This window comes from Aplidium turbinatum, chromosome 13, assembly GCF_918807975.1.
Source record: "Aplidium turbinatum chromosome 13, kaAplTurb1.1, whole genome shotgun sequence".
NCBI lineage: Eukaryota > Metazoa > Chordata > Ascidiacea > Aplousobranchia > Polyclinidae > Aplidium > Aplidium turbinatum.
Window position 1 is genome coordinate 16,332,775 of NC_137484.1, and position 16,474 is coordinate 16,349,248.

The 16,474-nt window shown below is 37.9% G+C and overlaps 1 protein-coding gene across 2 annotated transcripts; it reads left to right on the top strand.

Annotated features, from left to right (window-relative positions):
• The first annotated feature begins 1,037 nt into the window (after positions 1–1,037).
• LOC145782429 (sperm microtubule associated protein 2-like) lies at positions 1,038–10,601 on the top strand. Of its 2 annotated transcripts, none has more exons than XM_082594212.1 (9): positions 1,038–1,126; positions 1,588–1,630; positions 2,820–2,912; positions 3,803–3,932; positions 7,556–7,698; positions 8,228–8,369; positions 8,450–8,581; positions 9,300–9,475; positions 10,207–10,601. In XM_082594212.1, exons 1-9 carry the CDS (start codon positions 1,099–1,101, stop codon positions 10,319–10,321), a joined length of 1,002 nt encoding a protein of 333 aa, XP_082450338.1. In that variant the 5' UTR covers positions 1,038–1,098; the 3' UTR covers positions 10,322–10,601. The 2 variants fall into 2 exon arrangements, with proteins under 2 accessions (XP_082450338.1, XP_082450339.1); XM_082594213.1 differs by having other exon boundaries at positions 1,042–1,126; positions 2,809–2,912.
• The last annotated feature ends 5,873 nt before the right edge of the window (positions 10,602–16,474 follow it).

Sequence of the window (16,474 nt, forward strand, 5' to 3'; positions counted from 1 at the left end):
TGAAAGCGATCTACTCCGTAAGATTGACCTCCAAACACTAGTTAACGCGTTTTTAATCGCAAAAACGCGCAAAGGTGTTATTTAGTTAGGCATATGACCAAGTTTTTGCACGGTACCCTGTGTTATAATTGCAACAACGATCTTTGTGACAGATGACTGATAATTCTAATTTTTTTTAGTTGCGCAACCCTGATTTTCGGGCCACTTATAAAATGTGCCTACAGGCCAGCAGACCCTCAATCCGGCACTGCGGTTTAGGTTGTTATATTCAGCAGGTTTAGGTTGTTATATTCAGCAGGTTTGGGTTTAGGTTGTTGCGTCTCATGAAAAATTACGACTTTAACTTTCGAAAAACTTCTCTGGTAAACTCTTGGCTGATGGAAATCAGCTATGAGAAAACAACTAATTATAGGAAACTAAGTCGTGAAATCTCTTTTCTGCTTCCATTCAATGACAAGAAAACTGCAAATGAAGTACATTTCATTGACAAATAAAGTGGAAAGATATGTTTTAGCATTAATCAACTGATTTGGATAGTGGAGGACCACAGACTGTGAGGAGTAGCGACCCCCCCCCCCCCCTCGCAACTGCACATTTTCTTAGAAAACAAATACATAATGCCATATAAGGCAATAAAAATGAAGTTGCAGAGGCGGCTTTTCTCGTGCCTGACTCTTGGTTTTGCTTGCTATCAGGGCCGGATTAAGACAGGAACGGTACAATTTTAAGCAATGCGAATAAACTAGCACCAGGTCTTGCATTCCATTCCGTCCCATAGGCCTACCCTGACTCAAGCGCACTGCTTTTGTACCCACTAGTGACTAGTTTATTACTCTGTTGGGGCAGTTCTTATTTTTTTACTATTATCTTTTCAGTTCTTTTAGTTTTGTTACGCTTTGCAACATTTTTTTTTCAGAACTACAACAGTCAACTGTCCCTGTAGTATTAGCATGCTTTGTGAGGAAACATACTTTCATTGTTACGTGTCTTGTAATTTTCAAATACTGACAAAGTCGGAATACAGCATTCACTTTTATCAAATCTATTTAGTGTTACCGTAACTAAGTTAGACAATTTTATAGCGTTTGGCTTTACAAAATGGTAATTTTCAGAACTAAATATCATGGTAAGTCTAACAATAAAATAATAAGGTGTTCGGTTACCTTCTGGTAGGCTATGAATTCGTTGGACAATTAAGTGCTCCAATTATTCAGCACTTTTAAGCCAATGGTGGCTGAGTTTATTTAGATTTTTTATTATTATGTGTACGTATAGATTCACCGTTTCTTGTCTTGGAATTTTTATTTAAATTGTTTAATTTTCAACAGCAATACGAAAAGGGTGTGAGTGGGATAGATAGACTCATTAACATAAAACGACTTAAATAGGCCACCTCCAAAAAAACGCCTAGCGCTCCGGAAGCCATGCAATTAAATTAATAATAAAATTCAAACTAAACCGTAGCCTACCTTCTATTTATTTCTGTCTCCATTTTAATGCAAAACTAGGCTTGGTTAATTGGTTATGTTTGCAGCAGCCTAAACCACAATGATGTTCTCGTTAACGTTATTCTTATTTATGTTTTAGAACCTATTTGCTTCGAAACCTACGTTTTACCAAGCATACGCAGGTAAATCACTAAAGAAACAGTTAAGACTTAACAACTTCGATTGAGTAACCTAGACAACTAGACTGTAGGCTATAGGCTACTATAGCTAAAAGCCAATAAACAAACTTTAATTTCAACACTTTTAAAAGTGAAAAATCCTTGCTGGCTTGTAAATGCAATGGAACCACGATTAAGCAACTGAGCTGGTGTTTCAATTAGGTGCTAGAGATCTTATGTGTACACTGTACACCAATGATTTTCAACGGTGTTCCTTGAAGCAATATTGTTCCGTGAAAGATTGTCAGATTCTCCGTAAGAAATTTATTGGTTTGGCAAGCGTTCCATGCGTGGACGTCGCTATGACAGCATCTGGACTGGAAGACAAACGCTAGGTCTCATTTCATTTTGCATGGCAAGAAGGATTGCCATATTGGCGGTTTTAACGTCAAATTTTAGAAACTTAGCATTCTTTTAATACATTTTCAGATTAAAATATGGCCCGGTCGCAAAAACTTATTAGGCTATGGTAATAATCATGTTGTTGACAAATCATACCAAAATGCAATATTATGAAAAGCATCATCAAGATTCGGGAAAAGCTGCCTTTTCAAACCTGATGTTTTGTAAATAGGCAACTGCGCGTTGAAAAAACAGAACTTTTTAAATTATTTACAATGCTGAAAAAAATTGAAAAAACATCAAAAATATGTCAAAGTAGTCTGCCAAACGCATTAAAAAAAGCTCAAATTTCTAAAATTTGGCATTAAACCGCCAATGTGGCAATCACGTTTGACGTGCAAGATAAGGCCTAGCTTGTGGCTTCCAGTCCAGATGCTATTATAGCAACGTCCACAGTATGTTCCGTAGAACACTTGTCGAAAAGCAAAATCACAAGAGTTTTGCGTTTGTCTTTCTGCAATTCATGCCCGAATATCAACTTTGTGCTCATTCAAACAGGCCCAGACATCGGATTGAGAAAAATTGAAAGTGCATAAATTGTTGTGTTTATTTTATTGCATCATTATAAAAGTTCGCTTTGTGTTCCTCAAGATTAGTTTAATGCATAAATTGTTTCATGGCTCAAAAAGGTTGAAAAACACTGGACCATAGAGTCGCATAATATTCTTTATAACTTATATAAACTGTTACGAAAAATTGTAGCCTAAATGTATAGAAAGTAGCCTGGTTTAAATTTTTAGGGCTATTGCAGAATTAAACCGATTTCAAGACCCTATTCACTGAAAAGCGTCATTAAACTTTCTCAACCAAAAGAAAGCAAGCAAATATGGTTGACAAGTTTTGGGTAAGTAGCCTACGTGACCTACGTCTACGCATTATGATGATTATGCCGCGTTCTTATTAACGTTAAAGTAGGCTACTTAACTGTGTAGGACGTTTTTAGGATTGTGCAACAAACCACAGACAGTGATATTGAGGCAGGGATACCTGTGAGAGGTTAGGTCGAGTCGGAGCAAATTTAGCTTTCGGGCTATAGGCTACTGTAATTAAAAAAACAACAGTGACTTAGCTGTCTCAAGTAAACACCACCAATAAAAATTACGAATACCATTTCTAACCCTCAAGCAGCACTAAAAAAGACAAAAAAAAATTTGAAGTGGATTTTATTCAATTTCGTTTTAGTTTTCTTCGTCCGAATGCGCAGCAATTTTATAAAAAGTAATACAAAAACAAAACCAATAAAAAGAAAAAGTGGCAAAGCCATGATAGTTTTAAGACGATGAAGATCTAAGCTGAGTGTGTGGATGAAAACAATGACAGTCGTCTGCGTAGACAAGCGGTGAGATCCCTGATTCGACTTTAAAAAGGGCGCTACTTTTACACCACTCAAGCACATGTGTCTTTGGCAGGACACTTAAATGCATGCCTGATGGTGCACACCAAGATTGGCTTCCTTGCCTTCTAGTCCACTTAATCTAAATTCTCAACCAAAAGGCGTCAGCTTAAATACGACAAAAAGGCACGGCCACCAAATCTAAACTTTTAAATTTCTAATCTCTTAAAAATTGGTTACATATTTATTTGGAGTAATGGGAGCTTGCTTCCATTCAAACGAGGTAGAAGTTCTTGTGGCTATAATTAATGAAATAGCTTGTAGTTTTTTGAAAATTGTAGCAATCTAAAATCTTTAAACAAAAACTACTGTAATTTGATATTATAACGCGATTGTTTTAGGCCCAAAATCGTTTGGGGCAGTCAAGATATGATGGCGCCGATATCAAATGCAGCGTTACACGCCAAGCCAACAGAACGACTTATGCAATTAGCTATAGCTAAAAGAAATTTTCAACTCGGAACAAACCAGGTAAACTATATTTCATAAATATGAGATTTGCTACAATAGTTTAGATCACAACATGGCCTCATATTGCACATTTAAGCCTTTTTTGGTTATAACTTGCAAGCTAAAAAGTTTGTAAGTTTGGCTACCTGCTACTGTAGCCAAGTTGTCGATTGATTGATTGTGAAAATCTTTATCCTCGGACTAAGAAAGCATCCTCAAGAACTTAATCCTGGCAGCTTGCATACTTGTAGAAGCTTTGAACAACTAACACAGGCCCAGCACCGAGGTTGAAAGAGTAAAGTTTCCGATTGTTGAAGTGTGGTTGTCTGTAACTAACTTTCCTGAATGATGAAATAATATCTGGCGTCAAGCTCACATTGGACAAAAAAAATTCTTAAAACTGTATTTTGATATGTAGGCTACTGTAAATACTTATGCTGTACGACAGCTTGCAAGCACGTAGGCCTAATAAGTTTAGGGAGTCAACAAATGTAGCCTAGATAGACCTACCGATTTTGTGAAAAAGCATAACACCAGCATATCCAACAAATGTCGCAGACTAGGGTAAAGACCTAATAGGCTTTTTCGGGCGAAGATTAAAAAATAAAATGCGCAAAATATGTAGACCTGCTGTAGAATTTTACTTGGCACACTCACATTAATTTGCTGCTTTGAATAGCAGAAAACTACTAAATTTTGTTCATTTAACCTACATGTAGGCTATCATTTAATTTGGGCAGTCATTAACACTAGAATTACCAGATCAGTTGTTTTAATCGTTTTTAATTTTTCAACCACTTAGGCTATGTCTCTGCTTAGGTATCGTCAGCGTATTTGCAATCTCTAGGTCGCTGCAACATATGGAGTGTTTCATGCACGTGATACTGTGAGCGTTCTTCTCGAAACATTTCTGATAGTTTTGTCATCGGCAGCGTGGTCTGTAGAGTTAGGGTTAGAGATGTATAGCCATTTCGATGAAATGGGTTCTATTCCCACTCTTGCCATTAGTTTTTTTATTTCTTTTTTAATTACCAAACAAAGTTCAAAGCAAGAATCAACTCTCTGGCTGAGTGCTAGAAGGTCCAAATTGACTGCAGCAGTCAGATGATTCATAGAAAAAATTGTCCTATATTTAAAGTGTCTGCCGGTTAAAACATTCCATCTACTGCAGCGACCTACAGATTACAGATAGGCCTACTCACACCGAAACTGTTGGGCCTACTTTTGGTCTTGACCCAGAATGATTTTAGGAGTCAGTAACCTTTACGGTGGGCCAAGAAACTTAAAATACACTGCATTTTTTTGAATAAATTGTTTCCTTTTGGATAAATTCCTGAATATAATGATTGGGGGGTGAAAGAGAAGGTGAATATGAAGCTTTAAATCAGGAGTCGGCATATTCAGACCAGGTTCGATACGAGTCAGATTCAGACACTGATATTGATAACCTGGGAAAAAAATGTGTATCCTAACCACACTCCACAAGTCTGTTATGCTCTCCACAACCACCAAAAAAAAAGGAAACCGGATACAGTTAGGCCTACATTCTACAACAAAACTAAAACTGGTGTTGATGTTGGTGACCAGATAGCACGACAATACACAATAAAGACAAGTTATCTGTTTTTTACAATATGTTGCCCCTTGATTGTATCAACGCTTGTACAAGAAGAAAAGTGGACATAGTATTTCGAGAAGGAAATTTGTATTTCAGCTCGCTACTGAACTAAGAAAAGCTCATGCTCGTGGAAAGACAGCTCCATCTGCCACAATTTTGCCTCCGCTTCTCAAAGACTCTTATTGAAATTCGATGTTGGACGGAAGCAGAAAGAAAAAGCGATGCCAAATTAATGTGAACAAAATAAATACAAAATAAAACAGCAAAAATCTATTTTGGGTGCCGTAGATTTGTTTGCGGAAAGTGTACAAGTTGTGTGAGAGTTAAATGTTTAGATTGTTATGAGCACTGAGCGCTGCTAAGTTCTTTTTTTTTACTGTAGCCTGTACTTTTGAGTAGTTGCTGGTGGTCCACGTAGCCTAATCAGCGGTATGATAAAAAATACTCGTTTGTTCTTTTTAGTTAATCTCAAAGTTAATTGTTTTTCATTCAATTTTAATGTTTATGTTAGTTCTGAATGCAACAAAAAACTTTGCAAAAATTGTCTCTGCGCAGCTACAAAGCAGGTCGAAGGCCTATAAATGCAATTCGAAGATAGGGTCTATGCCAGTGGTTTTCAACCTTTTTGGTGGAATGGAATCCAATGAAACATTTCAAAAGCTCGAGGAACCCCTATTCAATAACTGAATTGCCTTATGGAAAAAACATCGCTTAATTAATAAAATTAAATTAAAATACTCGTGTTCAGATTTATTTATGTACAATAAAAATACAAACTGTAAAAAATTACATTTATTCAAATAAATTAATTACATTTATTCAAATTACTTAATCAATATTTAATTATATTTAAACAATATGCATATAATAATAAAATAGACTCTCAGATTTGATTGTGAACTTGCGGAACCCCTAGACTTACTGGCGGAACCTTAGGGTTCCGCGGAACTCTGGTTGAAAACCACTGGTCTATGCACTGCAGTAGCCTATTTTCTAGAACTGATATTATAATGGAGCCGACAGGCCATCAAAATCACACCTACTTAGATTGAAGTCATTAGTAAGTATAGGCTACTACCAACGTTAAAAAAAACTTCCAGAATAAAAAAAGCCAAGTATAAAGCATTTTCTTTTTTATTGGACAAACGGTGATTTTGAATGCTCGCGGTAGGCGTAATTCTAGGTAGTTCCGCAACGAAGTAATTCTAGTCTCAAAGTATAAAACTGTTTTTACGAGATTAGAGATTATTACAATTTTATTGCAGACAAAAGTTTGTCCATAGTTACCACACAAAAACGACAAAACAAGCAAACCAGACAGTATGATCAACTAATGATCCCATGTCATCATTATTTTCCGCATGTGGTAGCCCTATGCAGAGCGAAAGCCTTCGCCTTTTTTGTCAATTCCTGTTAAAATCGCCCCCCGTCCTAAAGTTACTTGCTGAATTCGCCCCTACAGTCCCGTGCGACTATGATTTTAAGCAATAAAATTTATTCAAGTCTGCTTAAATCAGTTTTGCAAAATTTTATCTCATAGTCATTCTTAGCAGTTTAGGATCGGCAAGGTTGATAGTTCTCAACTTCTCGGAAAGGGATCCATGTAGTGGCGAATCCAGGGACACACTTGGTCACAACATCTTCCAAAGAAACGAAAATAAAAAAACAAGCACTCTTTTTTCTATATTTTCTCGTTTCACTCTCCCATTCCACCATACCGTATTGCGTTACCGATGCTGCAATAGACCTATAGCCTACAACAGGCTACAGGCCTCTTAGGTACGCCGTAGGCCTACGCGTGTTTAAATCAGTAGCATGTTTAGGCTAAGGGGTAGGAACTTTGTCACTGCATGTCAAAAACTGAAAAAAATGAAGTAAAAACAGTGTTTTGAAGTAAAAACCTTTTATTACGGGTACCGTACGCAATCAGATTAAGTTTGAAGCCTTACTTTCAAGAAAACTGTAGGATAACTAAAAGCTATAGCCTACTGTTTTTCATTTAGCCTAAGCTGTGTTTAAAATTAAGGTCAATCGGCCGGCGTTCTTGTACAGTAGCGGAAGACCTTCGACCATATGGACAATCAGAGAGGAAGCATTGAAGGCGGTTCCTAGTGAACGGATCAAAGAATTGGCCACGCCTAAGCAATCGATCGTAAAAGATTCGGAACAGTAAGTGGATCTATAAGTTTTGTTCTTATGCTGATACAGTATGCTTACATTTATTTCCATGACTAAATTCAAGGATACATAATGAGCCGAGAGTTTTAAAGACATTAAAAACAACTGCAGTTGTTTTTAACACCGCACCCTGTGCAGTTGTCCGCACCCTGTACATGCAGGCATGTACAGGGTGCGGACAAAATCCTTAGACTGCTTTAAAGTGTAATATTTCTGTAAATAGAACATTTCTATAAAACGACAAGATCTACAAACGGTGGTTCAAATCTCAGGGTGTGCACTTGAGCGATGCACGTTTACAGCTCTCCATAGGGCGGCACCTAGTGAATGGAGTGATTTATAAACAAACCACATTGCCAACTAGCGGAAATTTCAATCAACAGTAAATGCTCCTGCCTGCGTGATTGGTTCAAAGCATCTACAAGTAGCACATAAAAACTGTCAGGATTTATCTTTCAAAGAAGCTTTTTGAGTGTAGCCTATAAAGATTCCCTAAACCAATCAATCCCGTTATTTTTAGGCAGCGTGAACAACACAATTGTGGCCGCATTTCACCAATATGGAACGTGAGTAAAGCAGCAAAAGAATGTCCTGAAAGGCCAAGAACAACGCAGCTGGCCAAACCGAGAGATCCGCATGTAGATTATCAGTGGAATCGAGAGGTAGGCAGTGCCAGACTATCAACAGCAAGTTATTGCAGCATGTTACCGTATACTGTAACATTAACTTTTCTTGACTTCAGTTTGCAACAGTTTCCAATCCAGCTGCTCTTCATGCGTTTCCCTCAGAGAGAGTAGAAGAATTGGCTCAACCCGTCTTCAAGGTTGACCTATCACAAATTGACTCCAGAAAGTCGGAAGATCACATTTGGAAAGTAAGAGGCTACAGATACCATTTACCAAAATCTGTCATTTTTACATTGGTTGAATGTCTGCCGACGCATTTTGCTAATTGGGATTATGGCATTTTAAGTTTCTTGGTCAAAATTGCTTTAAAATGTTCAAGGTACGATATCTCCAACAATTTTTGAACGTTTGAGCGTTTTTAAGTTCCTAGATTTTAATTAGCCAATGGGCTAACTTCAACGCATAAAAGCAGGATTATTTTGTAAAACATAGGCATGTTCCAGAAAACACAAGTCAACAAAATTGTCTCCAACCAATGAATGTAGATTTGTGTGGCAAAATCTGCTCCGGAAAAAGTTAAACTTTTCGATTTCTAGGCCTACTTCAACTAATGTTGGTAACTGGTTAACTGCTCAAAAAGGGACTGTTCGAATACCACATAGCCTAACGGGAAATCAGAACCGGATTATCACTTTTCGCCCATAAATTATGGCATTAGCCAACACCAAGGGTCATAAAAAAGGATGAACGTAAGTGTAAACAAATGACGTCGTACAATATTTGAACATTTCTCATTTTCAAAATCCAGAGAATTTTCTCGAATAAAACCAGCAGACGAAAAAACAAAACTTTGGAAGCAAAACAAATATAGCTATAGCCTACTACAAGCTACATTTTTTCATAGGCTTGCAATAGCTTCCTTCATTAACTTAACCAGTCAAATTTTAAGATTTAAGCCAATTTAAGGTCAGCAAAGCAGCAAGGACCGCGACGGCGTCTGCGCGAATTCAGGCAATATCCAAACCGACCCCATATCCAGAAGGATTCGTGCCCAACAGGGAGCTAGGTTACTTCATATCTCCAGCAGCGCTTACAGCAGTTACCAAACAAAGATACATAGAACTATCCAAGCCAGTGATCAGGTAAGTTCCTAATCTTGTATGAAGCTGACGGTGTTTGCTTTGGCCTAATAGGCCAAAGCAAACTGTAGGAGATCAAAGTTGGATCAATTACAATTGTAATTCAATGTAATGAATTACACATGTTTATGCAAAAATGTTAATTGTATTTGAGACTTTTTGTTGTTGTGTAATTGTAATTAAAAAAAAATTATGATCCAAATTACAATTAGGCCTACATTTGGTAGCCTACGTAGCACGCAGCAGCTCAAAACGGGCTTCTACAATAATCTACATTGCAACCTATTCTTTATCAAACGCAAACGGGTGCAAGTCTCCATGGCATTAAATGGAAAATGCACTTCGCTTTCCAAACGTCTCCACAATCTACATTTGTATGTACTTATATAGCCAAATTGTAGAATTAAGCCAGTGTAACCAGCAAACAAGACACGTCTCGGTTTCTGAAGACACACCACGAATGTAAAACGTAATTTCTACAATCGAAGCTGAAAAACGGGTGCTTGTTCATTTGCAATGTATCTTAACTGGTATGGATTGCTACAAGCAGTGGCAGTTTTCTTGGGTTAGGTTTGCAGAAGCAAACAGTTTTTTGAAAAACCAACCATCATGAACGTGGTGCTGCTTTCTATGTAGAAAACAAAAGAAGTGATAGCCGAGATTGCTTGATGTAAGGATGGGTGGTAAGTGGCTCTAAGCGAACTTAATTACTCCCTCCTGGTTTTGTTTTTCAGGGAATCCATGGATCATGTCCAATTTAACCCCGACGCATTTTCTGTCCGACCAAGCGCCCTGCATGCAGTTTGTTCAGCGAGGATATCCGAACTCGCTGTACCCAGTAAACGATGAATTGAATTTCCAGGCCAGCCACGAACGAAACATATTATACTTTCATCCAATCACTTGGTTGAAAGATTTTTTATTACAGCGCATTTTGCTAATATGAACATTGTTTAGATATTACTACAGTAGTGAGGGAACAACCTCCGGCCATTTTTATTTCAACTCCGGAGGTATGTGTGGCTGTGGTCAAGTTCCATGACCTTGGAAAAATCTAATTTTTGTATCACTGTGATAGGCTACTGTAGTCGACTACTGGCAAGAATACACATGTTGCGTGTAACATTAGTGTTAAGTATAAGATTTAAAACAGAATCTTGTAAGTCAATCAAAAATCCTCAATATCCTAAAAGCAACAAGCTACTAAATCGGGTAGATCAGGGGTGGGCAACGTGCGGCCCTTCATCTTTTTCCAGCCATTTTTCCCCAAATAACGCTATTTTCATCTCGATTTACACAATTTTGAAGCTTAAGAAATAATATGACCGTCTTTTCACTCCCCTGTACCTGTGAAATAAATTTTGCGCCTGTAGAAATCCAGCTTGAATTCATTGCAGAAGAATGACAGTCGTGTACAAAATTTCAATAAGATAAACTCCATTGCTGAAAATATGAATTAGTGTTTACTTGATGTGCGGCCCTCCTGTAAGCATTACAATTTCCTAACTGTCCCTTGTGTTAAAAAGGTTGCCCACCCCTGGGGTAGATAGAGAACATTGCCAAATGTGAAATCTACCCAAAAGTTTATTTCTACATATAGTGCAGGCCCTTAGGGGAATCTTTAAGCAAAACGTGTTACACGTTGTTTTTTTGCATAGTTTTGCAGTTGATCAACCCAACTTTGATTTTAGTGGGTGCCGCAACTTTTTGGGTCACGTGATCACCCCTAAATCGGGGATTTCCCCAGAAATCACGTTTCAGCTCTTTTTACGGCATTTTTGTGCAATTACATATTTGATTTTTGTACCTTTTAACTTAAAAAGCACATACAAATAAGTGAGACAAAATAAACACAAAATAATTTGATTGATGACGTCATTATGACGTCATCACATATATATTTTTGCTTTTTTAACCTATTTTGGTCGTTTGCTGTTGGTTTTAGTTGGAGTACCGGTTACTAAAACCATTTCACAATTCCTAAAAGTAGTTTTGTCATGATTGCATCTTTTATGACGTCATCATTACATTATTAAAACCAGACAACTTCAAATTCAGGAACCAAGTCCAAAAGTAAGTATATTTCGAAAAAAGCGATCAAATACTCTCATTATAAGTTTTGCAAATGCTTAAACTTTTACAATTGCAAGCAATAACAATAATTCCAGTACAGTATGACGCAATAACGACATCAGCAAGGGTATAACCAGAAGAGTAGCTACCAGGGGTGAATTTCCCTTTTAGTCATGCCACTTTAAAATTTAAAATAATATGTAATTATGATCTACAAATCAAATTACTACACGACCACAGATGATGCAATGTCAGAATCTTAACAATGTTAATTCAAGATGAAAAAACTAGCGGTTTTCGATGTTAAATTCCTACCATACGTAATTTGATGTTAAAAAGATTCTTACGACAAGTTTTTTCAAGTTACAACATAGAATTTAGAAAGTCAAAAGCATTTCTTGAATGATCAGTGTGCATTTTATAGATTTTTTCTTGCAAGAACATCGAGAGCCACAAGTAGACTGACAAAACGGAACAAGCTGATTTGCATCATTATGTTTCCAACCCCAAGCTAAAGGAGAAGGTAGTTGCTGAACATTTACGAGGCTTGATTTCCGTATTTCAGCTTGATATATCGCTTTGCGTGTAGCCTATGTTGCATCAGAGCAGCTGACGTTGGTGGAAGCTTTTCAATAGTGCAACCATTGGTAAACGGCATTCGTCTACATCCGTGATAGTAGGACCATTGCCATAAAGAGCTATGACATACTTCTGTATATCATTTATAGAACTAGGAGAGCTTGAGAAATTCAGAGAGTTAAATAAGACACGCATTTCGGTAAGATTGAACATCCAACAATCCCAAGCCTTTTTTTCCAAAGACGAAACAGTATCACAGATTGTGATAGCATAAAACAAAGGTAAAGAAGCGCAAATCATCGGAGATTGAAGAAAAGATGAAACAATGTCATGGATTGGAATGAAGCGAGTTTTTTCTCCAACTCCAAATTCAACCCATAGTTTACAGATTTCTAACTTGTCAAAACACGAAATTGCAATAATTACCACACCAGTATCTACTGTTTTGACTATGGTATCGGATTTTCCATGTTTCACATGGAGAAACATACGGGTGTCTGCCTCTTCGTGATCACATGGGGAAACCTCAGACATGTCCAATGTTTGATTGTTAAGAGCTGTATCTAACGATGTAACAACAATCGTAGACAAGTTTGGATCGACTGAAGTTATCACAGCTTGTTGAACCAGTTGATATAACGCAGTTTTGTTGCTGTAATTTTCCAAAAACTCAGACCAGTTGAGAGGAAGACGAGTATTACTTGTGACAGCCACGTAACATCCAGACCCTGTTTCTTGCAGAAGATAAGCCTCAAATAGCTACCACCATCACATAACATGCCAGCAGTGTGATGTCAGGCGATTATGAAGTAGTGAAAGAATCTGCCTCGAAAACCGATCACTATGTCCTTGATGGAGGGTTTGTTTGTTTGTTTGTTTGTCATATCTTTATCCTGCATTGCGGAAAAGCGGACTTGAGCGCTATGCATCGGTGTACGCCTTCCGACATAGCCTACACCTGACCCACGCTGCAGCCGACGGCAACGTCTGTTTCCGGTTGTCTATTCTACTTATGACTTAAATTTGGTACTACCCATTACTGCATCGAGTGCCATGGAAACTGGAGACAGTTATGGGTCTATTGCACAGTCGTATGCAGATTTTACCATTCGTCATTATCGCTTCGCAACAGTGGTCTTTGATGGATATGGTGGTCCGTCTATCAAAGACAATACCCATCAAAGACGCGGCATGAACGTCCACCGGGTTGTTCACTTTACTGTAGACACCGAGTTCATTGGAAAGAAGGAGCAGTTCTTGTCTCGAGCTTCCAACAAAGAAGGATTAATTTCTCTAATTTTTGCTCAACTGAGGAATAGAAGCTGCAATGCGATCAACGCACCAGGTGATGCAGATGTGGACATCGGCAAGACGGCAGATGGACAGCTCTCATCGACATAGCACGACTTTAATTGGTAAAGACACAGACCTTTTAATATTGTTACTATACACTATGCTGACACTGACCCATACATTAAAGACTTTTACTTCCGCTCCGACAAAGCTTACGCAACCAAGCTACACGACATCAACAAACTCAAAGCAATCATCGGACCAGACATATGCTCACAGCTCCTCTTTATTCATGCATTCACCGGTTGCGATTCAACGTCAAGGATATTTGGTATTGGGAAGAAGACTCTTTTAAGAACCCGTTATGTTTGGCAACGATGGCAGTAGTAACCTAGAAACACAGCGATACAATACATTGGTCAAGAAAATTAAAACAGCCAAGTCCTTTGTTCACCCTGAACGTTTGCCACCTACATCATCCTTTACCAAATTCCACTGCCTCAGAGTTTACTACCAGATGACGGTCAGGATGGGTAGGCTACTGACGATGGTAGGCTATTGATGCTCTAGACTGGGGATGGAAAGTAGACAATAATCAAATGGTTCCAATCATGACAGACATGAAAGCTGCCCCGGACAACCTACTGAAAATGATCACTGCAATTACGAATCGTGTCCACCTCACTGTAGTTGCCGGAGATATGGGCTACCATGCCATGCTGGATGTGGACCATGCCAAACTGGTTCATGTGTCCATACAGCAATCACATAATTACAGACGATGACATCGAGAGTGACAGCGATGAACATTAGTAGCCTAATACTTGATCCATTTGCTTTCTTTACGCTAATTATGTCAAGAGTCTACATGACCACATCGTATAAACTCTTTATGCCTGCTCAGTTTACCCAAATACATATAGAAATTTACCGGATTTTTTAATAAACATCTGATTGATTGATTGAATCTTTATCCTTGGACTGAGAAAGCTTCTTGCAGAGCTTAATCCTGGCAGTTTCGCATACTTGTAGAGGCTTTAAATCACTGACGCAGGCCCGGTCACCGAGATTGGCAGAGTGAAGTTTCCGATTGTTGAAGTCTTGTTGCCAGGGAATTATTCCATCCATTAGATGCCGCTGAATGGACAGCAATCCTTAACTTGCGTTGCTCAAGCGCACACCCCGAGAGTCGAACCAGCGGCGCTTGATCTCGAAGCTTCTTCGTTCCAGAAGTCACGCGCTAACCAACTGAGCTATCGGAGCGGACAATACATTGCTATTGTACATTTTTAAGCCTGGCCATTTTTAAGCCTGGTACATTTTTAAGATGGCAGCCATCTTGGATTTCCATATTGAATTTATATGTTATCAGATAATTTAACAACTCTGAGAATGGTCTCATTGACTTCACAGGGTATAAAAACCTAGATATAGACAACAAACCTACATGTTTTAGTCATATGATGACCGAGTTATGGTCAATTTACTGTTATTTTAATGGTTTGACGTCCATCTTGATTTGCCATATTGAATTTATAGGCCATCAGATAATTCAACAATTCTGAGAATAGTCTCATTGACTTCACAGGGTATAAAAACCTAGATATAGACACCAAAACTACGTGTTTTGGTCATGTGATGGACCGAGTTATGGTTAATTTACTATGTTAATTTAATGGTTTGGCGGCCATCTTGTATTGCCATATTGAATTTAAAGGCTATCAGATAATTTAACAATTCTGATAATTTCTGATAATAGTCTCATTGACTTTACAGGGTATAAAAACCTAAATATAGACACCAAAACTACATGTTTTGGTCATACAATGATTGAGTTATGGTTAATTTACTGTTATTTTAATGGTTTGGTGGCCATCTTGGTTGGCCATATTGAATTTGTACGCTATCAGATAATTCAACAATTCTGAGAATAGTCTCATTGACTTCACAGGGTATAAAAACCTAGATATAGACACCAAAACTATATGTTTTGGTCATATGATGACCGAGTTATGGTCAATGTACTGTTTTCTTCAATGGTTTGGCGGCCATCTTGGAAGCTATCTTGAAAATAACCACTTTTCGGAAGTTGGATTCCTTAAGATTTTGAATATGTTAGTACTGACACCCAATACTAATCAAATCAGCTGAAAAACCTTTTGTTGCAATTTTTTTGGGGTCAAACCATATATGCCCCAACCTATAGTTATTGCCTACCTACCATACTAACCTATAAGAAAAACATCTGGAAAAAAATCACATAACAAAATTATGACGTCATTCATGATGCACTACTGACGTCATATTTGAAGGGGTAATTATTTTAGCTTTGGTAACTTATTGTAACCAAAAAAGTAACACCAACAACAAAGCGACTACAATAAGAAAAAAACAAGCAGAAAATTAATATATGACGTCACAGTGACGTCTTTTAGACTAACATAATTTTGTGTGATTTTTATCTCGTGTATTTTGTAGTGGCAGTCAGTCCAAACGTAAAAAAATAACGTATCTAATTGCATAAAAATGCCGTGAAAGGAGCTCAAAATTGATTTGGGGGGATTCCCCGATTTGGAGGTGATCACGTGACCCAAACAGTTGCGGCACCCACTTAAATTGAAGTTAGATTCATCAACTACAAAAAAACGAAAAAAAACAACGTGTAACACGTTTCGCCTAAAGGTGCTCATTTTTGCCCCTAAGGGCCTGCTCTAATAAATGGACTCGTTTAAAAGAAACTAAACACGGTCATGAGGAACTACCACATATAGCTCTTCGTGAGAGTGGTAGCCTACGCACCCTCTCAGGTGGAATATTGATCTGTATGTAGGCCTAGTAGATATTACCAAAGGCCGAAGTTGCAATTCTCCAGCGGAAACATCCTGCCAATATATTGCCTCCGGTGCATCACTAAAAATCTCAGAAGGATCGCAATAATTGCAGGATTCTAGATAAATCGCAATCAAGCTGGATTCTTGTGAGCTACCTTGCTTCAAGCAAGACTTCTTTTCTTGAATTTTTAATTCACTCTCAGTCTGCTCAATTCTGAGAATGCAA

Excerpts from the sequence above, each read along its gene's own strand:
- LOC145782429 (XM_082594212.1), top strand. The coding sequence starts at position 1,099 with ATGGTAATTTTCAGAACTAAATATCATG. Across the intron at positions 8,582-9,299 it reads CGGAAGATCACATTTGGAAA|GTCAGCAAAGCAGCAAGGAC; the intron begins GTAAGAGGCTAC and ends AGCCAATTTAAG. Across the intron at positions 9,476-10,206 it reads CTATCCAAGCCAGTGATCAG|GGAATCCATGGATCATGTCC; the intron begins GTAAGTTCCTAA and ends TTTGTTTTTCAG.